General features: G+C 47.1%; 2 protein-coding genes and 1 non-coding gene across 3 annotated transcripts; 1 reads left to right on the top strand and 2 right to left on the bottom strand.

Moving 5' to 3' along the window:
• Positions 1–6,234: 6,234 nt before the first annotated feature.
• LOC124707386 (protein translation factor SUI1 homolog) lies at positions 6,235–7,353 on the top strand. The gene is made up of 4 exons (XM_047239041.1): positions 6,235–6,357; positions 6,612–6,823; positions 6,915–6,968; positions 7,064–7,353. The coding sequence occupies exons 1-4, from the start codon at positions 6,321–6,323 to the stop codon at positions 7,106–7,108; spliced, it is 348 nt and encodes a 115-aa protein (XP_047094997.1). The 5' UTR covers positions 6,235–6,320; the 3' UTR covers positions 7,109–7,353.
• Positions 7,354–10,160: 2,807 nt separating this feature from the next.
• Positions 10,161–10,357, bottom strand: LOC124650831. The gene has a single exon (XR_006987239.1). It is a non-coding gene; the product is annotated as a U2 spliceosomal RNA (small nuclear RNA).
• Positions 10,358–11,002: 645 nt separating this feature from the next.
• LOC124707385 lies at positions 11,003–13,917 on the bottom strand. Its single transcript, XM_047239040.1, has 3 exons — positions 13,831–13,917; positions 12,966–13,070; positions 11,003–12,868 (listed from the first exon to the last, which is right to left on the bottom strand). The coding sequence occupies exon 3, from the start codon at positions 12,833–12,835 to the stop codon at positions 11,327–11,329; it is 1,509 nt and encodes a 502-aa protein (XP_047094996.1). The 5' UTR covers positions 12,836–12,868; positions 12,966–13,070; positions 13,831–13,917; the 3' UTR covers positions 11,003–11,326.
• Positions 13,918–27,908: the final 13,991 nt, after the last annotated feature.

The following is a 27,908-nucleotide window of genomic DNA, read 5'->3' as shown; positions in this document are numbered from 1 at the left end:
AGTTGTCGTTCCTGAAAGTTTGGGGTTGCGAAGCTTATGTAAAGAAGTTACAACCGGACAAGCTAGAACCCAAAGCGGAGAAATGCGTCTTCATAGGATACCCTAAGAAAACTATAGGGTACACTTTCTATCACAGATCCGAAGGCAAAATCTTTGTTGCTAAGAACGGAACCTTTCTTGAGAAAGAATTTCTCACTAAAGAAGTGACTGGAAGAAAAGTAAAAATCGATGAGATTGATGAATCTATACTCGTTGATCGGAGTAGCGCAGATCGGAAGTTGTACTCGTACCGCCTACGCCGGCAACGAGAGGAAGCTAATGATAATGATCATGAAACTTCGAACGAGGAAACTACCGAACCTCGCGGATCGACAAGGGAACGTACCACTCCCGATTGGTATGATCCTTGTCTAAATGTCATGATTGTGGATAACAATGATGAGGACCTCGCGACGTATGAAGAAGCGATGATGAGCCCAGATTCCAACAAATGGCAAGAAGCCATGAAATCCGAAATGGGATCCATGTATGATAACAAAGTATGGACTTTGGTAGACTTACCCGATAGCCGAAAGGTCGTCGAGAATAAATGGATCTTCAAGAGAAAAACGGATGCTGATGGTAATATTACTGTCTATAAAGCTCGACTTGTCGCAAAGGGTTTCCGACAAATTCAAGGAGTTGACTACGATGAGACTTTCTCACATCGTAGCGAAGCTAAAATCTGTGAGGATTTTGTTAGCAATAGCTGCATTTTTCGATTATGAGATTTGGCGGATGGATGTCAAAACGGCGTTCCTTAATGGAGACATTGAGGAAGAGTTGTATATGGTACAACCCAAAGGTTTTGTCGATCCTAAAAATGCCGACAAAGTATGCAAACTTCAGCGTTCAATCTATGGACTGAAGCAAGCATCAAGAAGTTGGAACCGACGCTTTGATAAGGTGATCAAAGACTTCGGGTTTATACAGATATCATGGAGAGGCATGTATTTACAAGAAAGTGAGTGGGAGCTCCGTAGCATTCCCGATATTATATGTAGATGACATATTATTGATCGGGAATGATATAGAACTATTAAGCGAGTGTAAAAGGTTATTTGAATAATAGTTTTTCAATGAAAGACCTTGGTGAAGCATCGTATATATTAGGCATCAAGATTTATAGAGATAGATCAAGACACCTAATAGGGCTATCACAGAGTACATACCTGGACAAGATTCTAAAGATGTTTAGAATGGACGAAAGTAAGAAAGGGTTCTTACCTATGTTACCAGGCAAGGTCTTGAGTAAGACTCAAGGACCGGCTACGGCATAAGAAAGAGAAAGGATGAGTAATATCCCCTATGCCTCGGCAGTAGGATCTATCATGTATGCCATGCTATGTACTAGACCGGATATAGCACATGCTCGTTAGTTTGAATAGCGGATATCAAAGTGATCCGGGAATGGAACACTCGGACAGCGATCAAGAATATCCTGAAGTACTTGAAAAGAACTAAGGATATGTTTCTTTGTTATGGAGGTGACCAAGAGCTCGTTGTAAGTGGTTACACCGATGCAAGTTGGAACACCGATCCCGATGACTCTAAGTCACAATGCGGGTACGTGTTTATATTGAATGGTGCTTGCGATGAAGTCGGGCAAGCTCGAAGCGAGTGCACGGTGGCGAAGTCTTCAACAGAATCAGAGTACATAGCGGCTTCAGAGGCTTCATCAGAAGCGGTATGGATGAAGAGGTTCATTGTAGAGCTTGGTGTGGTTCCTAGTGCATTGGACCCATTAATCATTTACTGTGATAACATGGGTGCCATTGCCAATGCACAAGAGCCAAGGTCACACAAGAGGCTGAAGCATATCAAGCTGCGTTACCACTCGATTCGCGAGTACATCGAAGATGGAGAAGTAAAGATTTGCAAAGTACACACCGATCCGAATGTAGCGATCCGTTGACTAAAGCTCTCCCTAGGGCAAAGCATGACCAACACCGAATGCCATGGGTGTTAGGTATATTACAATGTAATCTAGATTATTGACTCTAGTGCAAGTGGGAGACTGAAGGAGATATGCCCTAGAGGCAATAATAAAGTGGTTATTATTTATATCTTTATGTTCATGATAAATGTTTATATATCATGCTATAATTATATTAACCGAAACATTAGTACATGTGTGATATGTAGACAAACAAAGAAGTCCCTAGTATGCCTCTTAACTAGCTTGTTGATTAATGGATGATTAGTTTCATAATCATGAACATTGGATGTTATTAATAACAAGGTTATATCATTGAATGAATGATGTAATGGACACACCCAATTAAGCGTAGCATAAGATCTCGTCATTAAGTTATTTGCTATAAGCTTTCGATACATAGTTACCTAGTCCTTATGACCATGAGATCATGTAAATCACTTATACCGGAAAGGTACTTTGATTACACCAAACGCCACTGCGTAAATGGGTGGTTATAAAGGTGGGATTAAGTATCCGGAAAGTATGAGTTGAGGCATATGGATCAACGGTGGGATTTGTCCATCCCGATGACGGATAGATATACTCTGGCCCCTCTCGGTGGAATGTCGTCTAATGTCTTGCAAGCATATGAATAAGTTTATAAGAGACCACATACCACGGTACGAGTAAAGAGTACTTGTCAGGAGACGAGGTTGAACAAGGTATAGATTGATACCGAAGATCAAACCTCGGACAAGTAAAATATCGCGTGACAAAGGGAATTGGTATTGTATGTGAATGGTTCATTCGATCACTAAAGTCATCGTTGAATATGTGGGAGCCATTATGGATCTCCAGATCCCGCTATTGGTTATTGGTCGAGTGAGTACTCAACCATGTCCGCATAGTTCACGAACCGTAGGGTGACACACTTAAAGTTGGATGTTGAAATGGTAGAACTTGAATATGGAATGGAGTTCGAATATTTGTTTGGAGTCCCGGATGAGATCCCGGACATCACGAGGAGTTCCGGAATAGTCCGGAGAATAAGATTCATATATAGGATGTCATTTTATGTGAATTAAAATGATTTGGAAGGTTCTATGGAAGGTTCTAGAAGGTTCTAGAAAAGTCCGGAAGAAACCACCAAGGAAGGTGGAGTCCCGGAGGGACTCCACCTCCATGGCCGGACAACCCTAGAGGGGGAGGAGTCCCAAGTGGACTCCCCCAAGGGGGGCCAGCCACCCCCCCACATGAAAGGGGGGAATCCCACCCCAAGTGGGATTCCCACCTTGGGTAGGTTTCCCTATCACATGGAAGGTTTTGGGTTCGGGTCTTATTCGGAGACTTGTAGTCCAACACTTGGGGCTTCCACCTATATAATGAGGGGCCAAGGGGAGGGGCCGGCCACCCCAAGACCACAACCTGGCCGCCCCCCTTGAGTGGCCGGCCACCCCTCCCAAACCCTAGCCGCCCCTCTCCTCCATAGTTCCCGCGTGCTTTAGCGAAGCTCCACCGGAGTTCTCCACCGCCACCGACACCACGCCGTCGTGCTGTCGGATTCAAGAGGAGCTACTACTTCCGCTGCCCGCTGGAACGGGAGGTGGACGCCGTCTTCATCAACAACCGAACGTGTGACCGAGTACGGAGGTGCTACCCGTTCGTGGTGCCGGTGATCAAGATCTTCTACGCGCTTTTGCAAGCGGCAAGTGAACGTCTACCGCAGCAACAAGAGCCTCATATTGTAGGCTTTGGAATCTCTTCAAGGGTGAGACTCGATAATCCCCTCGTTGCTACCGTCTTCTAGATTGCATCTTGGCTTGGATTGCGTGTTCGCGGTAGGAAATTTTTTGTTTTCTATGCAACGTTTTCCTACAGAAGCCTCGTCGAGGAAGGAGCGGAGCAAGGAGCACAAAATCCTAGAGCGGCGCCACCACCGCCGCCATGGCAACGCCGCCTAAGGAACAACTACGTGCACTCATAACCTCAAGATAGATCAGAGCACCGCATCACCGCGCAGCCTAGTCCATGGCTGCCCAAAACCTAAGAAAGAAGACTAGCCCTAGTCTACTCCTATATAGAGCCACGCGGCGGATCTGACGACCCCTACATCCCCGGCAAGCACGAGACCCCATAGTAGAGGAATCAGCAGAGCCGCCGCTGGCAACTCGTTCGTCTTTTTGTTTGCCCTTTTCCTGGGAGAAGAAACGAACATAGCGAAAACCGTCTTGATCGACTTGCCGTTCTTGGATGCCTCTGCCTCTATTTTTTTCTTTGATCTTGGGAGAGTGGGATGAATTATTGCCTCAAGAGAAACGAACAATCTACTGCAATCATTGTTATATGCTGTTCTTCGCAAACAAACATCATCTTCCACACCATACGTTTAATCCTTTGTTTACAGCAAGCCGGTGAGATTGACAACCTCACTGTTAAGTTGGGGCAAAGTATTTTGATTGTGTTGTGCAGGTTCCACGTTGGCGTCGGAATCCCTGGTGTTGCGCCGCACTACACTTCTCCACCAACAACCTTCACGTGGCCTTCATCTCCTACTGGTTCGATAACCTTGGTTTCTTACTGAGGGAAAACTTGCTGCTGTACGCATCACACCTTCCTCTTGGGGTTCCCAACGGACGTGTGCTTCACGCGTTATCAAGCCGCCGCCGGCAACTCGTTCGTCTTTTTGTTTGCCCTTTTCCTGGGAGAAGAAACGAACATAGCGAAAACCGTCTTGATCGACTTGCCGTTCTTGGATGCCTCTGCCTCTATTTTTTTTGTTTGATCTTGGGAGAGAGGGATGAATGATTGCCTCAAGAGATAAACTTAGGGGATGTGTATTGCAGTTAGTGAAAGAGATAACAGAGAAAGAGACTGTGGTGGCAAAAGCTTTGTAATTTTTCAGATGTGTGACACCACGAGATACAGTTGAGCATGGGCAGCCCGGCCCGGCCCAAAATCCTAGATGAGACCGGGCTCGGGCTTGATTTTTGAGCATGTACATTGGGCTGGGCCGGGCTTGTATGTTGCGCAATTTAAGTAAGGATCAGGATGGGCTTCTTAGTCTAGGTTTTTGCTTGCTCGGACCAGGTTTAAGCTTGATTTACATGCCCGACAGCGGGTCGGGTTCAGGCTTGACTTTTTGGCTCCGGGCTTTTTCTGGCCTTGCTCGAAGCCCAGCCCAACCCGAGTTTTGCCCATGCATTAGCATGTCTCACCATATTACTAAAAATGATGCTAAAAAACCTTAATACTGAAAATTAGCTTGACGATTTTTTAATTTTTTGGTCAAACATAAATCTTCTATGACTATGACTCCCTCAAACTCTTATTTCTGGACGGAGCAAAAAAAAAAAAAAAGAGTAGTGAAACGAAAAACAAAAGTATTTTCTGGATGGGTCGGCAGGTATCCAGAACCCTAGAGCCGTGTACAGCCTCTCTCGGAAAGGCGGTTTCCCCTAATCATACGTTTCCTCCTGCTATAATTGGGCGACACCTCCACCTCCCGGCCGGAGCCATATTCGCCTCTCACCGCGTTCCTCCTCTCTCTCTCGGTCTCGCACCGCGTCCCATCTCCCTTCTCTCGCGTCAGCTCCACCAGCAAAAGGTAACCAACACCCGCTTTCAATTCCGCGATCTAGGGAACTCTAGGAATTTCCGGTTGCTCGGGGCTTCCACGGTTAGCGATTTGGCGGATCTCGTAGTTCTGGCGTCGGCGTGGGGAAGTTTTTGGTGCGTCGATTTGACGCGGTTTCTTCTGGATTTGGTTCTGGTGGCGTCTCGGGAGATGATGCGATCTGCCTCGTTTTAGTTGTTTGGTATTCGCTATTTGGGGAATCGATTAGTGTATACTAGTTGGCAAATTAAGTTGGGGAAAATCCTACGGACGAATGATTTATTGCTCTCACGATCTATGCTGGTATAATCCTTTTATAGCAGTTTGTTGCGATTCGTTCGTTTCTGCTGTTGCGGGTGGGAGAATAGGTGGAATCCTCGTCCCGTGGTGGTAGGGAAATGGTTAGGTGTGCTGCTTAATCCAATCTTCGGAGTAGTTTCCTTGTGTCTGCGTGGATACTGCTTAATAATTCGTGGGCCTCTGGATCTATTGGTCTGTTTTGGTCGATAAATTACGTGTGGGCCGCGCTTTGTAGTCGGCTAGGCATGAAGGAGATGACTTTCCTAAAACCGTGAGAGGGCTAGCTTTGCTTCACTCCTGCAATTACCTTTCAGTTATGTGTATTCTTAACACCTACCCATCATTGAATGGCATTTGATTGATACGGTGATTTTGTGCAGCGACCACATAAAAGACCAGCAATAAACTTTGATCTGTTCGGTGCCGGTCAAACCTCAACAACCAAGTTTCATGTCTGATCTCGACGTCACACTTCCATCTGCCTTCGGTATGCTTCCGTTACATCCATGCCTGTTACTGCTGCCTGTTACTGCTGATGTAGTAAATACTAAATTGGCATGTTATACTCTGGTGTATCTCTATAGCATGCTATTTCTGAGCTTCTCAAAACATGATTATGTCCTAAGCAAGTGTTTGGTGTTTAATCTGTTCCTCTTTCAAAATACCTCGTGTTGTTCATAGTGTCATTCGTATGTAGTTGAGCTCTACATGTTACCTAATACAGAGTCTCTTGCTTTGTAGATCCGTTTGCCGAGGCAAATGCTGAGGATGCTGGTGCAGGCCCTGGAGCAAAAGATTATGTGCATGTGCGCATCCAGCAGCGCAACGGCAGGAAGAGTCTGACTACTGTTCAGGGCTTGAAGAAGGAGTACAGTTACAACAAGATCCTCAAGGATCTCAAGAAGGAATTCTGCTGCAATGGCACAGTAGTGCAGGATCCCGAGCTAGGCCAGGTATGATACCGGCAGCCGTGCTTTAGATAGTCATCAGTTCTCTGCCGCCGATGTTGGGTTTTACTGATTAGGTATTTCGCTGTCTACACAGGTCATTCAGCTTCAGGGTGATCAGCGTAAGAATGTTGCTACTTTCCTAGTTCAGGTACTTTAGACTTCTCCCAAGTCCCAACGTGAAGATAACATTTTGTCATTCTCATAGTGTATTTGCATCCTGATGTTGTTGGCCTTTTCTGCTAGGCTGGGATCGCGAAGAAGGAGCTCATCAAGATCCACGGCTTCTAAGCTGCATATAAATGCTTGTATGCAATATCGTGTGCGCTACCAGATAATACTGGAAGCCTGAAGAGCTTCAACACTTCTAGCTATTTCTTCTATATTGAAGACATAACGCTGTTGTTGCTGTTAAAATCCTTTCTTGCTTTGATGCAAGCTGTATTGACGCCCCATTATGCTGCTGTATCAGCACATCAGTATGGTTTGTCTGAGATGTTGCCGATCATTAAATAAAACCACCCATCGTTTGACTATGGCTCCGTGTTGCGTCCCAAGTTGTTTCTATGTCTTTCTGGTTATCTGTTGCTCTATGTTGTTATATATAGTTCTTTGCGTACCTTATGGTTCTTACCTTATGAGTTTATGCCTGGCTGGGGCTTATTTCTGTCTTCATAATTCTTCTTCCCTATTTGTCGAATCCAGCAAGTTGTATTGTAGCCCAATTATGCTGCTGTACCAGCATATCAGTATGCTTTATCTGAGATGTTGCCGACAAATAAAGCTACCCATCGTTTAGCTATGGCTCTGTTTTGCGTTCCCAAGTTGTTTCTATCTTTATTACTACCCGTCGGTCTATTATACCTCTGTTCCGTACCTGATGGTTCTTATCTTACGAGTGAAAGCCTTGTTGCTGCTTATAAGCATTTTGATGTGCTGTTTTTACGATGATTGCGGTACAGTGTGGTGCGAAGGGGATGAGAACAACGACGACGCCTGGTGTTTCTGGTAGACGGTAGTGGCGTAGTACTCCAGTAACACGACGCCTCAGATTAGGAAGAAGTTCGGCGCACTGTCCTAAGTCAGCAGCGTGATATAAACTAGTACTAAAGTTTTAGCTGAATATGAATTGGGAAGTTTTAGTTCATCGACAGCGACTAGTCGGCAAAGCAAGCAAGGACAAGTGAGCGCATCTCTCTTATCGCAAGGGTTATGCAGAGAAAGTGTTCTACTCCGTACCTGAATACGATCCCAAGGAGGACTAGTACTAGCGACTCGTAAGAGCATCTCCACTCTCCGCGAACAGGCCACCGACGTGCCATTTTTTCATCCGGACAGCGAAAAATGGCGCAGCCGCGTCCCCGGTTGCTCGTTTTTCGCCGGATTTGGGCTTTCATCCATCGGGCGAGCCCACGCCAACCCCGGCCTACTGGGAAGCGCTCGGGGACTCCGGACGAAGCGAAAGCGCGCGAAACGCCGAGAAATCTCTCCCGCGCTTTCGCTTCGTCTTCGCCGCAGAGGTGGACCCGACCGGTCAGCGACACACGCATCGTCTTCCGCGCGCACTAACTGCCGCCGGTCAGCTCGCCGCGGACGCGTCGCATTCCACGCGGCATTTATCGCCGGCACCAGCCGCGCCTATATACCCCGCTCCGCTCGCCGCGACGCGTATCCGCGCTCCACTCTCCCTCCACTCTCCCGATCCATGGCGTTCAACGACGAAGATGGCACAGCCAACAACGGCTTCCCCCGCCGGTCGCTCCACGCGTGGGAGGGGCACCTCCTCCACCAGGCGGGGTACCCCTGCCCGCCGAACACGAGGCCTCCCGACGGCGGGTGGCGGCTAAGTGCTGGCGGCGTACCAATCCCGCCGCCGCCCCAGGGCCACGCCCTCGACGTCGCCATCGAGGAGGCTCGAATGGCGATGACCGACGAAGAGCGCGCCAGCCCGCGCCACCACCCCGAGAACTACACGAGGTGGAACTCGTTCTTCCTCCGGCGGTGGGAGCGGGACCTGGCGTCCTACGACGGCCCGCCGCCTCCGCCTCCGCGCAACAACGCCGCGGGTCGCCGACGGTGGTGGAGCGCGCCGAATAGGACGCTAGAGAACGTCCTCGAGCACATCGAGGGCGGCAATGTCCCGGTGCTGACGATGCCCCCTCCATCGATGGCATCGGCCAGCCGCCCTCGCCGGGGAAACAGCTGGCAGCCACGGCGCATGGCTGCCAGCTCGTCGTCTTCCGGATCGGCGTCGAGGTCGCTCTCCAGGTCGGCGCCATCCTTGGCGCCGGTGAAAAAGGAGCCGGCTTCCACGCCAAGCAACCGCGCGCGCGGCGGCGGCATCGTCATCCGCGAGCCCTCGACGGCACAAGGACGGCTCCGCCCCAAGCGCGAACACGACACCTCCGGCGAGCGGAAGCGCAAGCCGGCGAAGGTGAAGGTGGAGGAAAGCGCCGAGGACGCCGCCATCCTCGAGGCCTTCATCGCGACGTCCCTCCAGGACCTCGTCCCCGCTGAGAACGCCATGCCACTCGACCAGGCCTGCGCCTGGTCGAGTGAGCAGTGGGAGAAGGAGGAGGCGGAGCGGCAGGCGAGGCTCCTCGAGGACGTCGCTCGCTACCGCCGGCCTGCGACTCCTCCATCCGGCGCCGCCGTCCCCGTCGTTGACCTCGAAGCCTCCGACGACGACTGGTACAAGCCATCGCCGTCCCCGCCTCGCACCAGTGGCCGGTGGGGAGACGCCGGCCAAGGCAGCAGCCAGGCGGCTTCGGCGCCGCCGCAGTTCGACGACGACAGCTCCGACGATGATGGCGGCGACGGCGACATGGACTACACGGTGTTCTACCGCCATTTCGGCATGTAGAGCGCCGTGTTTTAATATTTACAGTTGTATTCCCCTAGCCGAATTTGAAATATAGTCGAATTCGGCCTCTCTGTATGAACTTCGCCCTCTATATAGTGAATATCATTAAATTTAGTCTAAATTCTACCGTTTTAAGCCGTAGTTTGTCAAGTTTCCGTTTTTCAAATTTAGATCGCCGTCTTCGCCTGAGAACGCGGCTGGAAAACTACTACTCCCACCCCTCCCACCGTAAATTTCCCCGGATTTCGGTGTGAGGAGGGCAAACGAGTGGAGATGCTCTAATGATTCTGGTCTGATTGTACCTACACATACACTGCTTCAGTCCTGAGGAGCAGAATGTCAAAAGAACAAATCATCTGACGCTCTTGATTACCAATTGATATTCGTAAGTGAATAAGGAAGCATTCTTAAGTATCCAATTCTAAACAGTCATCGTTCTACAAACTCGTCAACAGTAACATTATTTTCAATTTGTTTTGGTTGGGGTGCGCCAGGCCCAAGCAGTAGTGCAACGCCTGGGCAACACGCGAGGGCCCCAATGGCAAGCCACTGTGGTGGACCCTCCCCCACAAAAAATAAATTTAATATCATTGTGGGCACATGACCCACATATCAGATATTAAACTGATAAGAACAGATACTACACTTGATCTTAGCCAAAAGGCCGAGAAAGGTATGCTTCTCCCCTCCGCCCAGGGTCTGCTTATATAGCACGTCCTCGCCTCCTTCCGCTCTGGCTGCGCGAGGTGGGACTAAACGGAAGCGCGGCACGGCTGCACCTGCAAGTGAGCAAGTCGCTTTGTTTCGAGAGAGGCTCCGCTCGGTATGTTTGGGCTGCAGGTTAGAGAAAGCCCATAATAGATGTGGGCCGCCAGTGCAAACAGACCTGATGAGAAAAAACAAATGCCTGATGCAGTCACCCTCAAAAAATAAAATGCCTGATGCTGTAGGGGTCTGTGGATGCCATTCTTCCCTTTTTCATTTCAATCCAAATTATTCCACTAAAAAATTGACCCCAGAATATTTTACCCAGGGCTCTAAACGATTGTTGGTCGTACAAATTATCAGCGCACTGAACATCGAAATCTAAAAACAGTGCAAAGAATCGTGAAAAGCAAACACAAGATGTAGGCTTGTAGCAACCTTTACTGCACCAATCACAAATCATTTGGCAGAAATGCTGAAGATCCCTGGAGAATCAAATGGACAGACGCGCTCAAAACTTTACAATGCATAACAACTCAAATTTGTTTCTTCACAACTTCCACTTCCTCACAGAGGTTTGGTCTTAGCTTAAGATACCATACATGGTCACAGCAAGATAGTGAAGTGATACTAGGATAATATACAGTATGTCAGATTTTCAACCACAGAAACAGAACCAAGTAGTCATAAAGGAAGAAGCTATAGACTTGATCAAGTAATGCATTGATACAAAATTATGACTATTACATCTGATTACAAGGACGTCGTGGATTTTCTAAGCGAGCTAAGTGCTATCAGAAATTCAATTAGGTACAGCAGGTGATAGCACCAATATTTTTCAGGGCCAATAATGCGATGATTCTTCTTCCAGGACAGGTACCCCTTACCAGGCAAGGTAGTTCTATGTTCAGCCATAGAAGATAGCGTCTGACCGGGCCATGCTATATCTTCTGCCTCAATGCTTGACGGAGCTGGAGCTTGCGGCTGTCGACTCTCGAGTCCATAAGGCCGGACTTAAGGTTGTGCTTCTGCGCGCCTTGGGGCCACTCTATGCGCCCTTTCATTGCCCGAACCACGTGAGGGTTTACCGACTCCGGGCTCCACTCGCCTACGCTTGGTGAGACCGTGCACACTTCGCTGCCCTTCAGAGTGGGTGAGAGAGCGGAGTTCGATATTCTGCCGCTTGAGAGCCTACCGTTCGTCAGTTCTGATCCTATTTTCTTGCGACCATTGTCGTTTGATGACCTCCAGAGCCTGGCGAAAGAAGACCCTTTCTTCCGGAACTTCTCTGCTGTTGTCGAACAGACTTCGCTGATCTCACTATTTGACCTGCAGTCATCGCAGTCCGTTGTTCCACTCACTGATGCACCATTTTGTCCACCGAAGCCGTTTACTGACGGTTCACTTCCACCGGGTGAGTTGCTAGAGCCATGCTCATCGACGTGGCTAACAGTTTCCCATCCGCTATCATCTTCCTCTTCATTTCTTGCACAGGGTTGGCGGGGATACTTCTTTGATGGTTTCTCCAGGAAGATGTCAGTTTCAGGACTCACTGTATGGATCTGTGTTGCATGACTGATGGGGGTATCTCCGTTGCACTGCCCAATCTCCTTCTCACTAGTATCTTCCCTCTGTCTGAGTTCCTCAAATACAGCAAAAATGTCCTCTGAAGCAGGTGGTGGTTTGTAAGAGAACTCCTTGATATCATGAAGCTTCATAGAGCAAATTGCTTCCTTGAGCATTTCTGCATCTCTCACTGTTTCCTTATCTACGCTATTTCCTCGGTGGCTTCTGAGGAAAGCTTCGATCTCAGACTGAAGGTCGCTCAGCTGTGAATACTTGCTGTCCAGAGTCAGCTTTGCATCAACAAGCTTCATCTGAACTCTCTCTTCACGCCAAACCTCAGCCATCTGCAACATCTTCCTTTCTTCCTCCACCTCATCTCTCATCTTCATAGATTCACTCTTCAGAGCCTCAACCTCAGCTTTGTCTTCCGCGATCTCCTTTGCTAATTCATCACACACCTCCTCCATAAGCTCCCTGGCCTTTCTCTCCTTTTCATAATCTTGCAAGTACCGCTTTGCTACAGACTTCAACTCGGATAGCTCACTGACCAACTTGGAATTCATAAGTTCTGCCCTTTGTCGGTTCTTCCTCTCCCGGTTCAGACCCTCTTTAACACCATCAAAGATGTCCCGAACCTTATCATGCTCCCTGCTCCTCCAGGAAGCCTTTTCCTCGGAAAGGCCCCTTAACATGTGATCAAGCTTTTTCTTTGCAGACCGACTCTCAGCTTCCAGCTCATGAATCCGGCTGCGGGCCTGCATAACCTCTGCTTTTAGTGCAGAGACCTCCTCATCAGCAGTCACTGGATATTGGTCAAAGGAGTCGTAGTCGGCGTCCCTCAATGTGTTCAGGTACCGACGGTCCCACTTGGTTGCCACCTCCATTTCGATTCGAGGTGACGGAGAGTAACCTCCCACCTGATTTAAGATCAAAAGCATTTGATCAATAAAACAACATCAGAAATGAAGGCAGGGAACCGTACTCTAAGTAATAATTCATGAACAAGGGATATACCTCATGAATGCTGCCATTGACAAGAGGCTTTCTTCCTGACCTGCCTTCCAGGACAGTTTTATAGTAATTGCACCGGTCCGGCGTGTGCAGAGGCTTCGGGTTAGGCTGCAAATTCGCTGTGTTAGCTCGCCGCAAACACATTAAAACAACATATATAACTAGCCTGTTACAAAGTTCACATGTCAAATGGCATAAAAATTGTTAAAAACTATCCATTTGATGGTCTGGTCACCATTAGATAGTAACACTATCAACATCTGTATCTAGGGACCACGCGCAACCAAATAAGAGTATGGTAGATAATAATGGAAATATGGAGATGGATATCCCTTGGGCCCAAATGATGGAGAGGAATGGAAAACTAAGCTATCTGCACCGACAATGATCAGCAGTTGGATCGACACAGAAAATGGACTAAACGCAACAAAATAGCTGTACCAAATTGGCCCACAAGATATACTCTGCTACATCTTCCTAAACCCAAATTTACTCGGCCAAGTTGCTGCTAATCATTGCAATGCGATCAATGTTCAACCCAGATGCCCATTTCTGAGTTGTACTATGATGCTAAAAATTCCACCTCCGGCTCACATCCCCCAACCTCGAGTTGTTGAGTTTTGACACAATGTGTTGCAGTAACAACAATGTGACAAAATTTGCGCTCAACACGGCCGGTCCAATCGGCTCAAAACTTTTGGAGCGACAAAAACAACGCGTCACAGAGCACAAAATCATATCTAATTCCTAACAACAACTTCACCGCCGGTTCCACCAAAGGATGGTCACATGAAACCCTAGAACGGGAAAGCAGTTGAGACACAACCACCACCGGAAGATCCACGCGGATCTCGAGACGAAATCGTACCTCGAACCGCCGTCGCGCTTCCCCGGACTCCCGCGGCGGCGCCTGCGGCGGGTGCACCCGCCACAGCGCCGCGGCGATCTTCCTGACGGACGCGCCGGCAGCGCCGGTTGGCGGGGCGACGGCGTCCCCGGGCCAGCGGAGCGGCGGGGTGGCCGGCGGCGCGGCCGCGCGGCGGGCGGAGGCGAGGGAGGGGCTCTGGACGCGCAGCCGCCGGGCGCGGCGGGGGCGGGAGGCGGACCCGGGGCCCGCGGCGGCCTCGGGCTCCTTGGGCCTCGGCGGCGGGGACCTCGGCTGCGGCGGCTGCTGGGGGCGGCGGGAGCGCGCCATTCGCCGCGGGTCGCTCACTGGGCGGGGGCAGGCGGCGGCGCGGGCGGTGGCATTCACCGGGGATAAGCGCGGGAGGGATGGCGGGGGCGGGCGGTGGAGAAATGCGTGCGAGATCCAGTACTCGGCAGTGGTGCCCAGTGGTGGTTTTGATACGACTGCTACTCTAGTAGTGTTGTAGGCCTGTGAGGAGGCTGGAGAACGTGGGATGGGGAAAGGGCAAAAGGGGATGGATGGAATGGGAGTATTTTTCTTTTGTTTTCTTTTTTCTCCTTTGGATTTTGTTTTTTGGATTTTTGTATTTTGGACTTGGTTTGTGAGCTTTGTGATAGTTAGATGTTGTGTATAGTTGGGATGTTGGAATGGCTTGAGCATGTTTAATGGTGCTGATATTGACTTCTTCTATGTGATGAATGAGTTGGGATTTTGGTAGTAGTAACTAAGTTCTCAATGATGTTTTCGTGGTGTCCCAATTTTCAACATTTATTAGTTTCCTCTTTATTTGTAACAGTTCTCTACTTAGGTGGGTGGGGTCCCAAAAACGCATAGTTTCCCCTCCAAAGATAACCTCCCCAGTTGGGGAACGCACCTGGACAGAAAGACCCTATGAAGCTTTACTGTTCCCTGGGATTGGCTTTGGGCCTTTCCTGCGCAGCTTAGGTGGAAGGCGAAGAAGGCCCCCTTCTGGTTTTGGATGCTCATTGCCACTCGAAAATGATTTTGATTTTGCTAAAGAATAAGCCTGTACTATGGAAAAATAAGTCTTTTTCTTCCAAATATTTTTACGAATACGCTTTTTTGACATTGAAGTACGTTTTTTTGGAACTGCCATTCAAAAAGGAAGTTTTCCTCTCACATTTCCTATTTTCACAGAAGGTGATCATGTACCCCTAAGTCTCTACTTCCAGGACCAGGGCTCTCACAACTCCTCTATCTATCGTGTAGATCTGTATATGTTTTAGTGCATGACCTATTAGCCTAGGATTTCGACAGTGAGGTGGCGTGGCGTGGCAACAACGACAATGGTAGCAAAAATAAGGGCGATTCATGTTCTTCACACCTCGATGTGATGGTTACATTCTCGTCGCTGATAGATCTAGGAACTTTGGTATTCGTCGCAATCCTCGATCTGGATTTGTGTGCGCGATGGTGCCCTCCATGTGACGACATGAGGTACTATATTCTTCCAATCTTCCTGCACCGCTCCATCCGTCGGGTCGTCCTCTCATGTGTCTTATAGGATTGATGATGATTTCTACGAGAGATGGCAAATGGGTATTGTCCTGGACAACGCGTCAGAAGGTGGATGCTTCAATGCTAAATCAACGGAGAAGGCGAAAGGATACATCATTTCTTCTTCAGGTACTTTGAACAACCATGACAATGATATTAGGGCTGCTAAGTTCTAAGGCTTGGTCCTAGTCGACATGTCACACGAGGAATGCCTTCACTATTCGGGCCAGACACACATCTAGATAGTGAATCACAACTGTTGTGAGGGTTATATCTCCTAGCCCATATGATGTCCTTCTTTGGTGATTGCTACAACGACGGCAAAGTCGCACAATAGTCGTTGGAGATAGAGGGATCTCCAAGTACCTTTTTGCACCTTCTTTTGTAAGGGGTTATTTCCATAAGAGTATCATGGCATAAGATCCATCTTGCGTGTTCCAGTTCATGTGTATGTGTATGTATCTGATATTTGATTTTCGAAAATAAGTGTGTTGTTGTTCTAACAGAAGAGTGTTTAATCCTACTAGATGGTCTGTGAATATTGGTTTTATGTAACTAGTTGCACCATCACTTTATGTAAAAAAATGGCTCGAAGGCTCAAAAAAAAGGAAAAATATGTAATAAATGTTGTAACACCGTATTTTCGAGAAATATGTAATGATATTTTGTGTATTGCACATAATATCGATTATATTAACATTGTAGTTGTGCATACAAACATTTGATTCTGTACGGCTCACAATTATAATATGTTTATATGGTGCACATCCAATGTTTACTTTTTTTTTGTTAACTCACTAAAGTATATTTTTAAAACCTAGTTGTGACATTCTCGTGTCTCGGATGTGCAACAATTTTAAAAATGACGTTCCTACAAGTCGGGGAGGGGGGGGGGGCACCGCCCCCCAGCTTTGTCCAAAAATCTGAAGGATTTTATTTGGAGCTGCTTAGAAAGATTTCTTTTCACCCTTTTCCCCTCCAAATACTAGTATTTTTTTCTTTTGCCCCCTGCATTTCCTGTCAACCTCCGCCACTGTTAACCACGTATAAAAGTGTCACCGAAAAGTTGGGCTCCGTGGCCGGTGGAGACCGACGTAGCTCGACAAAAACTCCTACACATGCCAGTGCGACTTTGATGATGGCTGACGAATAAAAGAAAGAACACCATGTAGAAGCGTACCCACAAGTATTTATTTTTTCAGGGAAAAGGCTGCCTACAAGACTTAGAATGCTGCCTACAAGTTAACTAGACTTAACACCAGCGGTCAGTGGTCCTTTATTTCATGGCGCCTTGTTTCAGTTGGGTTAATATCCACCTTAATTTTATCGGGTATGCTATCGTCGGTAGAGCCCCTAAGTCATAACTAAATATTACTTTTCCTTCTGATCCATAATATTTTTTGTTGCTGAAACGGTGAGCAGACACACTAAAATGAGCGACAACTTATATGGAACAGAGACAGTGGTATTTTTGGTGCTTATTTATACTTCTGTGCATGCTAAAATTGCACAATATAGATATATAAGAAAAGGTGAATTCCACTATTTATCATGTAGTTGCGCATTTGATACACATATTATTCAAAATTCAACTAGAATGCCCCTTTAAGAAGCTATGGGCCGTCAATTTTTGTGTGTGTGTCCATTAAAAATGTTTTGAATTGATGAACGGGGTTCGAAATTATCAGAATGATGATAAGTAATGGAACAAATGGAGATAAGAATTCTGGACATGATCGTCGATGCTGACCTCCGATCTTGACACATTTTGTTGCCCCACGTCGATGTAACATGTCGGTCCTATCTAATGAAAACAACCAAAATGCTAAATTGGGGGTAAAACCATATATAAGGGCTACTAAGTGAGATATTTCGGTAGAAGTTCTAGTGAATAGGGTACTCCCGGCCTCTGTGTTTTATGGTAAGTAGTTTTTTTTTCCTTCTCTTAGCGATAATAGCAGAAGGAGTTGATACATGAATGTGGACGATGGTGCACACGTGCTACGGTACATACAGCCATACATGGACTCATTCCCTTATCTATGTGGTCCTGATCGCGAGCAGCTTCTAGTATAGATCGAATGTTAACAAATCTTGAAGTTTGAAGGCGGGCTCCAATTCATCAGTAGGTTCGATGAACGGCATTCCTTCCATGAATATTAACTCGATTAATCCAAGAACAATTTTGGCAGTTTTAATGTGGAGTAGTATTCAGCCCCAGCCTACGTACATGAGAAACAATCCCCAACTTTCCGCGTGCGTAGCTGCCTTCTCACGTACGGTCGAAGAGCATGCTAGCACCAAACGTACAAGACGTCACATGGTCTCCACCACTCTCCAGCCCGAGCTACTCCTGAATCCTGATCCCGTATCAACCTCCAAATCATCAACACACCGACGTGCGACGCACCTACGTCTACACCGCTGGTCGATCACGGAGTTCGCGCGTCGCGTGCGTCCTTTAATTAGTAGACGCGGAGCTAGCTCACGTTTGAAACTTTTCATTTAAATGCTGATCTAGGCACGGAGACCTGTCCAAAGTCTGTGTATCGATCCGGTACGGTGCCATCAGCGTCCACATTTTGGGGATTCTGTCATGCCACGTACCTGCAAATCTTGCCGTGCATGTAACCTTTGCTCTCTGAAAATGGTCTTTCCATGTGTACCAACCAGTTGGTAATCCAATTAGGTAGGTAGCTAGTTTAATACTCCGCGCCTACTTCATAGCTCGATAAGAAAATAGCGAAGGAACTCAATGTAAGTTTACTTGTTGAACGCTTAGCTGGAATGTAAAAAAGAGGCATACACAATAGTTCACTTTTCGCGATAATCGAGCAAAGATCCTGGATTCCAAACAGTGATCTGTTAAGCTTTATGCACTAGCAAATATATAACTAAAAGTCCCAAGCTAGGTAATCTACTTATACATATCAATATCCCTCCTCACGTGTGATCGGGAGAAGAGAAGAGAAGGTCAACACGTGAAAAAAAAGAATATCACACGTACGAATGATCGTATACGCGGTGGACATAGGGGTGGGCAAATTGTGAAAGTCAGGACTCGAACTTGAGACCATGAGCTCTGATACCATGTCAAGCGTCATGCATTAGCGAACATAACCAAATGTCCAAACTCATGGAAATGGTTAGGCAATCTACGTATACACTTCAACACCCCCTCACGTGTGATGGGAGACAAGTCAACACGTGTAGAGTCAGAGGCAGGATCAAAGGCCTATACGAGGATACTCATGGAGCAACGATAATTTAGGATAAATTGCAAAAGCCAGAACTTGAACTCGAAACCCTAGGCTGTGATACCATGTTAAACTGCATGCATTAGCCAACGTAACCAAAAGTCCGAACTGATGAAAAGCTCTAGGCAATCCACTCATACATATCAACATGATCGTCTTCTCCCTTGTGTCTGGCCTGGGCATGTGAACCGGATGCGCACAAAAACGGGGGACATGGCATGACGGTGTCGGTTCCATGAAGTGGGGCGCATTTTTCATTATACATGGAAAGCTAATTTACACAAACAAGGTATTCATTTTTAATAAAGTACCGCACAACGGAATCGTAAAAGCTAACTTGAAATGTTAAAAAAAACTCTGTAAGGGTATATTGCCCCTATGTGTGGTTTTGGTAATTAAGTGACAACCCCTATGGACTAATGTTTCATTGAGTTTATATGAAGGAATATTCCATAGGTACTACTTGTATTCCATGTGTTGGGTTCAAGTATGGATGCCATTTGTGTCAAAAAAAAGTATGGATGTCATGAAGATAAAGATATACCTTGTGTATTGGCATCAAGATCATCGATTTGAAGATATATATATATGATATGATCAAGAAGAAGAAATGAAGATGGAGTTCTTACGTGAAACTCAATATTAGCCATGCTCTAGCTTATGTGATAAGCAACGAATGATGAATATCTTGAGTGCTTGATTCCAAGTGAAGAATTCAAGTTATGGCTCTAAGTCGGTGTCATGATAGTCTCATAAGTTGAGCTATGGTTGACTAAGATTTAGATCATGCAAACAAATGAAGGATTCCATATACACCTCAAGATAGTATGATAGAGCATGGGAAGATACAAGGTTGACCAATACAAGGTTGATCAAGATCTTGAGTGCTTGATTCCAAGTGAAGAATTCAAATTATGGCTCTAAGTCGGTGTCATGATAGTCTCATAAGTTGAGCTATGGTTGACTAAGATTTAGAGCATGCAAACAAATGAAGAATTCTATATACACCTCAAGATAGTATGATAGAGCATGAGAAGATACAAGGTTGACCAATACAAAGAGTGAATAATAGATTCAAGTTTGGTCAACACATGAAGCATGAAGAATGTGCCACGAGAAGTCATGTGGTATGGTAAGCCGTGTCAATTATGCTTTATGAACTAACCCATCATATATGTTCCCTTGTGTTGTCTATGTGGGTTAGGTATCTTTCCATGGGCATGCATCAAAAGTGAGATCTCATATAGCCCATGAGAGGATGGCGTCAAGTGGTGATCGTCATCAAGGTTGAGTTGGGCAAGTTCAAGTTGAGCATCTCAAGATGATCATATGCTTGAAGCTTGCCGTCCATTTGGTGATAATGGACATGTGAAGATGTGCATCAATGGAGCTTTCCCATCATGGTGTATGGGGGAGCATTTGTGAGTCTTCACGAAGCAACGATGATCAAGTGAGGCATTCCGGCTAGAGTGAAGCTTGAAGAGTTATCATCAAGATCAAGCGGGATGCGCAAGGCAAAGGTATGGCCTTGCTAGGTTTTCCTTTTACCGGTCTCAAGGTGGTTGTTGGGAGACCAGGTTATAGGATACATAGCCGCACTATCAAGAGGGGCTTTCGGTTCGGTAACTTGATCACATCGTCTTAGGGAGCTCAACCCTTTGCATGCTTTGCATTACATAAATCTTGTTGCTTCTTGGTATTTCTCTGTGTGAGGTTCTTGAGCTTATTGCTAGCTTTACAACAAGCCCAAGTTTATCGAAAACGGAATTCGTATGCATCTTATATTGCGTTTTCGAGCTTGGAGGTTTTACCGGTGTCTCTTTTATAGATAGGTCAAAACCTTTTATATTATGTTTCTTACTCAATAGTTGTACTATGATGTTTGTACGCATAATGTTGTAGAGCTCGTTGTCGTGATTCCAACGAGCCCAAGATCATCGAAATCGGAGTACGGATGCAAAAGTTATCGCAGTTTCTGTACACAACCCGGTCCACCGAGTGCTGCTACCGGGTAGATCGGTAGCCAACTCGGTAGGGACCGGGTCCAGTACCGGGTGTGGCTCGATTCTGCCCCCAAATATTCATATTTTGATGGGCTATAAAAGGGGCCTTCTTCCCTATTGTTCTTAGGGTTCTTAGGCACGTTTTTTACCACCATTGTTGACCTTCTTGAGCTTGCTTCCTCTCCATTTCCTCTTATGATTCTTACATATTCTTGGGGGATTTGAAAGAGGAGATCTAGATCTACAACCTCATCCAATCCATTCCTTCTCTAAGTGAGAGGGTCTCTTGGGATCTAGATATTGGAGTCATTTGTTGATTTCCTCTATTGTTCTTCCTCTCTAATCTCATCCTAGCATTTGTTGCTTTGGTGGGATTTGAGTGTGAAGGATTTGAACACCTCTAGTGTTCTTGCTTTGTATCATTCATAGTGTTGGGCTCTCCACCACGATTAGTTCGAGTGAGAGACCGTGAGCTTGTTACTCTTGGAGGGAGACCTCCTAGTTGGCTTGGCGGTTGGTGCTCCGGTGACCTCTTCAAGGAAGATTGTGAAGAGGCCCGGGCTTCTCCTTCGTGGAGCTTGTGAAGTGGTTTTGGAGCTTGCCATCTCCGGAGTGGAGGAAAAGCTAACCATAAGGAAAGGACCATTATCCTTCGTGAGTTTGACTCGGAGAATAGGGTGAGCCTTCATGACATTGGGGAATCCTTCGTGGGACCTCCACTCCTCCAAACGTGACGTACCTTCTTGCAAAGGAAGGGACACGGGAATACATCCTCGTCTCCACGTGCCTCGGTTATTTCTATACCCGAGCTTTATTTTTTTGTGATAGCCATCGTGCTTGAAGTACATATATCTTGGTATCACTTGTGCTACATATATCTTGTGCCTATCTTGCTTAGCTCTAGTTATTGTTGTTGCACTTAGTCAAGCCTAGCATATTTAGGATTTGTGCTTATAAAATAAACGTTAGTTTAATTTCGCATTCTTAAAAGCCAAATCCGTAAGAGTTTTTAAAACGCCTATTCACCCCCCCTCTAGGCAACATCTCGTCCTTTCAAACTCTACACATGCTAAGTGTTTTATCTTCTCCACTTAAATGACCAGACATATAAATTATCTCAGAATTTGCCAGGCTCTCCTAGTTGAAAGACTCATAATCAATTTCAATGACGACATATTGCTGCAAATGGAACATAACATACACCAAAATAATACATTTTTATAATTAATCTTGGTAATTTTGTTGACATTAGATCAATTTAATAATGTTTGGCAAGTTCTAACGCTGAGTACGCGCATTTTTGCACCTTGGTTATTTCTTTGAATTGGAGAAATTTCATAGGATTTCGTAGGATTAGAATGTTTTCATATTGATTGCCTTGGATCATAATAATAATGCTACTGGGTTCCTACAGATTGGATTCCTATGACTCAATTTAATTAAAAAATATTGTACATCCACTCCAACTTAATTTTCAAATTTAATTCCATAGGAACGCTTTTCCTTCGATTTTTTATGTGTTCCATTCGAGCGATTGTTCCTTCGAAGTTCTTGTGTTTTACAATCATGTTACTTTATCAAAATGTCATTCAGGTGTTCTTAATCATGTGATTATCACTCCACGATCAAAAAATTCCCTAAAGAGAAACAATATAGCAGAAATGCATTTTTTTTCCATAGGTGTAGGTACACCTACTGCCCAAAAAATATTATTCAAAATGTCAAAAAAATTCATAAAATATTCGTGCAAATCCAGACAATTTATGTTCACACGTAAAGTTTGACGAAAAGAAGACATGGTTGTAGCTTGTGTAAAAAACATTTTTGGTGCACACGACACACAAAATATCTTAATTTTTCGTAAAACTTTTGTGTGCAAACATAGAATGTTCAAACGTACACATGAGAATTTTTTCAAGAATTTTTTGCTATTTTGAAATGCATTTAAAATATATTATTTTTATAAAAGGTGTATCTAGACATATGAGCCAAAACACCGTGCCCCACACTATGGTGTTCTAAAAAACAACCTAAGTAAATTAAGCACTAGTTTTCTATTTTTTCACCAAGTGTAAAGCCTATGATTTTTCCACGAAGTCCGACAAGAACGCAAACAAAATGTCTATAAATCAAATTACTTTTGTAATACTTTGACATTATCGAAATTTATATCTCCATCTCAGAGCACATGCTCCTTTGTGCACTTCGAATATATTTGTAAATCAAATTTGTGCAATACAACTCAAAGGTGCATCGATCAAAGGTTAATAAAAAAGGGTAGAATGTAAATTTGTTAGACACATGTGTGCTTGTTTTTTATAAAAAAAATCTTTTTCACAACAAGTAAAACTCAAGTTTTTGTACTCCATCTAGCCCTAAATACTTGCGCGGATTTAAGAAAAATATAGGCTAAAATGTGTCTAGGTTCAGTTAACCTGCGACGAGTATATATTTAGGGCCAGAGCGAGTATACAAATTTTGCCAGTAATTGATTTGTTTTCCCATTTTGTTGCATATGATGTGAAAGCAATCTATTTTGTGTAGCAATATATGGTATACAAACAATTCGAAGAATGTAACAAATAAAATGTTATTTTGTGTGTTCATTTTGCTACCGTATCATGTGGTACTGAATTTCCTTTTCTTTTTAATGCTGCAAAATAATCTATTTCTCATACTACAAACATACATGTACATTACATAAATAAATATTGTATTATTATGACAGTTAATTTTGCCGCACTCTTTTCCTAGGATGCTTCCCTTGTGTAGAACTAGCTTGCAAGTTGGACATAAAAAAGGAGTCCAAATAAAACCATGCAATCATACCTGCCCACCCTCTTTCGATCTTTGTAGCTCATCAAGTACGGAGAACGCATGCCACTTGCCACAATAAGAAATGTTCCCTTTGGTGCCCGCCATTTGCAGCTCGCGCGGCCAAGGACGACCCAGCGCGACCATCACGCAACCACGTGCGACCGTGCGCGGTCTGTGGCCTGGAAGCTGGATGATGATCTTCACTGAAGATTACTGCAGGTTCGAGATAATGTACTCGTACAGTTCAAATATCGAAGGGGAGCTGCAGCAAGTTTGAGATCTTGGTAAGGTCGCGGCCGGGGTTCAAACATAGCGATCCGGGCTTCAGGCAGTGCATATTCTGGACCTCAGTGTGAGCTCTGACGCTTCTCGCTGGGATCGAGCGACGATTAATGGCGCCACGCATGGGGATCTGAGTGGCTAGGGTTCTTCGCGAGGCTCGAAACATCTTTTCCCGAGCCCCTTCTCGGTGGCAGCGGAGACTGCGAGTTCAAAAATGGTGATCGGTGCGAGATGCTCTCGGGATCGCGCGACGGCGATTAATGCTCACGGGGATCGGAGATGGATCGAGCTCGCCGGACATCTTCTCTCGGGACCGCGATCGATCGGCGCCCGATCCCAGCGCGCCGGGAGCCGGGAACATCTTCTCTCGAGGCGAGCATCGATGGTTCGGCGGCCGATCCGAGCCCGCCGGGACCCGGGAACCATTGTGGATGTTCTGGCTCGATCCGGTGGCCGAGAGCGCGCGCGCGCGCACGGCCAGCTCTGTGGATCGGATTAGTCAACGGATTAGCGGTCAGTTAAGTACTCCATGGTGGTCAGTGTTGGTGGTCGCTGCATGTCTGCGTGCGCATGTGGTGTTTTGACCTTGGCTCGGGTGACTACTCCTGGTTAGGTTAAGCTGCGGATGGGATCAAATAGAGAGCGAGACAAGGTTTAGGGTCTGTCCGTGATGTGCTTGATAGTGACAGTCTAGTACCACCTCAATTATCTGATAGTACTAGCTACTAGCTAGGATCATGTCCTGAAATCTTCAGATACTTGTTTCATTAAGACAAAGCAATAAAAGAAATCTTCGGACAGTTCATCATTCATTCCAAACAATTAGGTGTTGTGGATCGAAGCATGAATTCCGATGTTGCGAATTGATTGATACTCTGATAACAATAACAGAATCTACATTTTGCACTACTAGTACTGGCTGCCACACCACACATGGCTATGTTCACAAATGAACATGACACCATAAACTCGATCTGACCCTAGAATCTACATTATTGCACTACTACTGGAAGCAGTACATGTTGAGAAATCACTTGCACTGTTGCAACTGACATTGCTCGTGCTAGTTTGGGATTCTCTCCGTCTGCCATCGCTTCATTAATTTCCTCTTTGGAGTTTTCTGAACTTCAGTATTCAGAGATCACTTTGGTTGGTCATTTCCATGCACGGGTGTCGGAATGTCAAACGCATCTAGTCTATTGCTCACACGAACAGATTGTTCTGTCAATCTTATAGCAGCTCACATAGCTGTTGTTTATTCCAGGGGGTACCACCAAATTGATGGATAGTCTGCGTTTTTTTTTTGCTTAGTTAATTAAGCCTATCAGATGTTTCAATTCAGGCAGTAATTATTGCTCCAATTCATTAGTAGTACTCAACTCTTACTGCTACATTTCAAGTTTGAATTTTGAATTCAAAAGATGTGGTGTGGGTTAGCAACAAAAGAAATATCATGTTCTTTGTTAGTACTATCTACTGGATCTGTTGCTACAGATTGTAGCTTCAGCCCATCCTTGAATTAGACCTTCAGATCCAAAACCGGTACAATTATATCTCGACGAAAACTGTATCTAACCAAGATTGTTGTTAGGTAATGCATGCACATCCTGTATCAAATGAACTTACCTACTTCCTAGTACTAACCATAGCTTGAAGATTTGAATTTTGGCAAATTAACAGTATCTCCTGCGCCAAACAACAACTCTACCGAGAACCATTTCACATGCGTACTAACCACGACACCACACTCGAATTGGTTGTCACTGGCGTTGTGCCTCTCCGGCGGGTTGGCACCGACGCTAGGTCTCATCGTCCCCACGCTACTCACTCTTATTATCTAATACTTGAAGCTCCCAGGGTGCCTCGACACACACAACGAAGGCAGACCGAACGGTCCATGGGGGCAATGAGCGCTAAAGAAGAGATGCGCTCAACGTCTGACACGTCTTGGCCGGCCCTAGTGGTCATGCTTCATGGAGATGACCACCACATGCACCATTGTCGACTTTGAACTCGCGGCCACAGCTCCAGCAGCGAGGGTGTGTGCCGCACTGGTGGCGACAGGGAGCTTCGAGTATGAGATAATTAGAGCGCAAAAATGACGGTTAAAAGAGCCCTCGTGTCGCCCGCAGCGGGCGACTCGGGGGAGCCGCATCCGCGCCGCCGCCGGCACCCCAGGCGTCCTCCTCGCCCCCGCCACTGCCGCTGGCCTCGCCGCGGTGGCGGCGGCTCCCGCCGCCGAAGGTGGCCGGGGGAGAGCTGCGGTGAACGCGGTGTGGTCGGCGCCCCGCTTCTGTCTGCTCCGCCTCGCGCGGCGGCCGGACGGCGGCGGTGCTTCGGCGTCGGCGAGCGGGGCTGCGCGGCAAGCGTCGGCGTCAGCCCCTCTGCGGGGTTGCTGCTCGGTGGTGCTACCGGGCTCGATCTGGGTCTGGGCGTGCCCGATCTGGGCCTGCTCGGGGTTGGAGCTCGCCAGTCGCTCGCTGGCCGGGGCGGTGGCCCCGGGGACGCGGTGGTGGTGGGGTTTGGGCGGCTAGCTTCTCCTCGGCGTGGAGGTCGCGTGGAGGCCGCTGGTTCCGCTGCGGAGGGCCACCGTGGGTGGCAGGTCTGACACCTGCAGGCCCGTGGTGGAGGTGTGCCACGGCGCAAGGACGGCGGCGCGGCGGCGCAACATCTGGTGGGCGAGGCGCCGGTTTCGGCGTCTCGCAGACGGCGGTTGGTTGGAGAGAGGTGCTGGCCTATCGCGCGTGGAGGTCGGAGCGGCGGCTCCGGGATTCAAGGTGGTGCTGCTGGCATGCTCCTGGCCACGTGGGCGGCAGGGCATGCTTCCTTGGGCGTGGGCGGCGTCCCTCTTGCCGGTGGCTCGCACTCGTTTGTGGTCTAGAGGTGCTGGTTGTGGGTCTCCAGACGAAAGTCTTGCCTGACTTGGTCGGTGCCGGCAACGGCGGCGCTCGTGGGCGTCGTTCTTCCTCCTTGGAGGCGTTGTTGTGGAGTCTCGACACCCCTCACCCACCATTCCGGGGTGAAAACTCAAATCCGGCTTGCCGGATTGGATGACGGCGGCGTTTTATGGACGTCGTGACCTCCCTGGAGGCGTCATTTTTCGGATGGTTGGGAGACTCGTTGAGTTGCTTGGCCTACTCGGTTGGGTCGACGTCCTCGGGTTCCGTCGGTGCGCGAGTGCCGCCGGCTTGCTTCTCGCGACCTGCCTCTCCCCATGAAGCTGGTTTGGCCTAGCCGTTTCCTTCGGCTCTGACTTCCTCTCCAGGGACGTGGACCGGGCAGCCGCGGTGCTCGCCATTGCCGTTGTGCTGGTGTCTTCCGGCGGCTCTCCATACCTAGTTCGGCTAGGTTGTGTGGCCATGTGTGGTTTTCGCGGTTTTTCCTGAAAAACTGCGCCGTGTTGGTTTTTCTTGTCTGGTTTTCCTCATAAACCGGACACGTCGGTGTCGTGTTTGTATCGGTTTTCGGCCAGTTTTCCTTATAAACTGGTCATTTTTTTCTCTCTTCTTAATGAAAAGGTAGAGCTCCTGCCGGTTGCTCAAAAAAAAAAACGGTTAAAGAGGGCCGCAAGTTGGGACATAAAAAAAAAGGCTAAAGAAAACCACACAATCATACCTGCCCACCCTCTTTAAGACTTTAGACTCATCAAGTAGAGAGAACACATGCCACTTGCTACAATAAGAAATGTTCCCACTGGTGCCCGCCATTTGCAGCTCGGTTGGTGTCAAAGACGAGCTGCCACGACCATCACGCAACCACGTGCAACGGAGACGTAGTAGAAGCTGGATGAATGGATATGATGATCTTTTACTGAAGATTACTAAAGGGAGTATAGGTCAAATTTCGAAGGAGGTAAACTGCAGGTTCTCGGCAAGTTTGAGATCTTGGTAAGGCCCCGGCCAGGGTTCAAACATAGCGATCCGGGCTTCAGGCAGTGCATATTCTGGAGCTCCTTCCTCTCTTGATCAGTGTGAGCTCTGACGCTTCTTGTTGGGATCGAGCGACGATTAATGGCGCCACGCATGGGGATCCGGACGGCGATTAATGCTCGCGGTGTGCGATGCACGGGGATCAGAGAACGGAACATGTTCTCTCGAGCAGGGCTAAAGCTCGAGCATCGATCCATCGGCGCCCGATCCCAGCCCACCGGGGACCGGGAACC

This window comes from Lolium rigidum, chromosome 4, assembly GCF_022539505.1.
Source record: "Lolium rigidum isolate FL_2022 chromosome 4, APGP_CSIRO_Lrig_0.1, whole genome shotgun sequence".
NCBI lineage: Eukaryota > Viridiplantae > Streptophyta > Magnoliopsida > Poales > Poaceae > Lolium > Lolium rigidum.
This window is presented reverse-complemented; position numbering and strand designations above follow the sequence as displayed.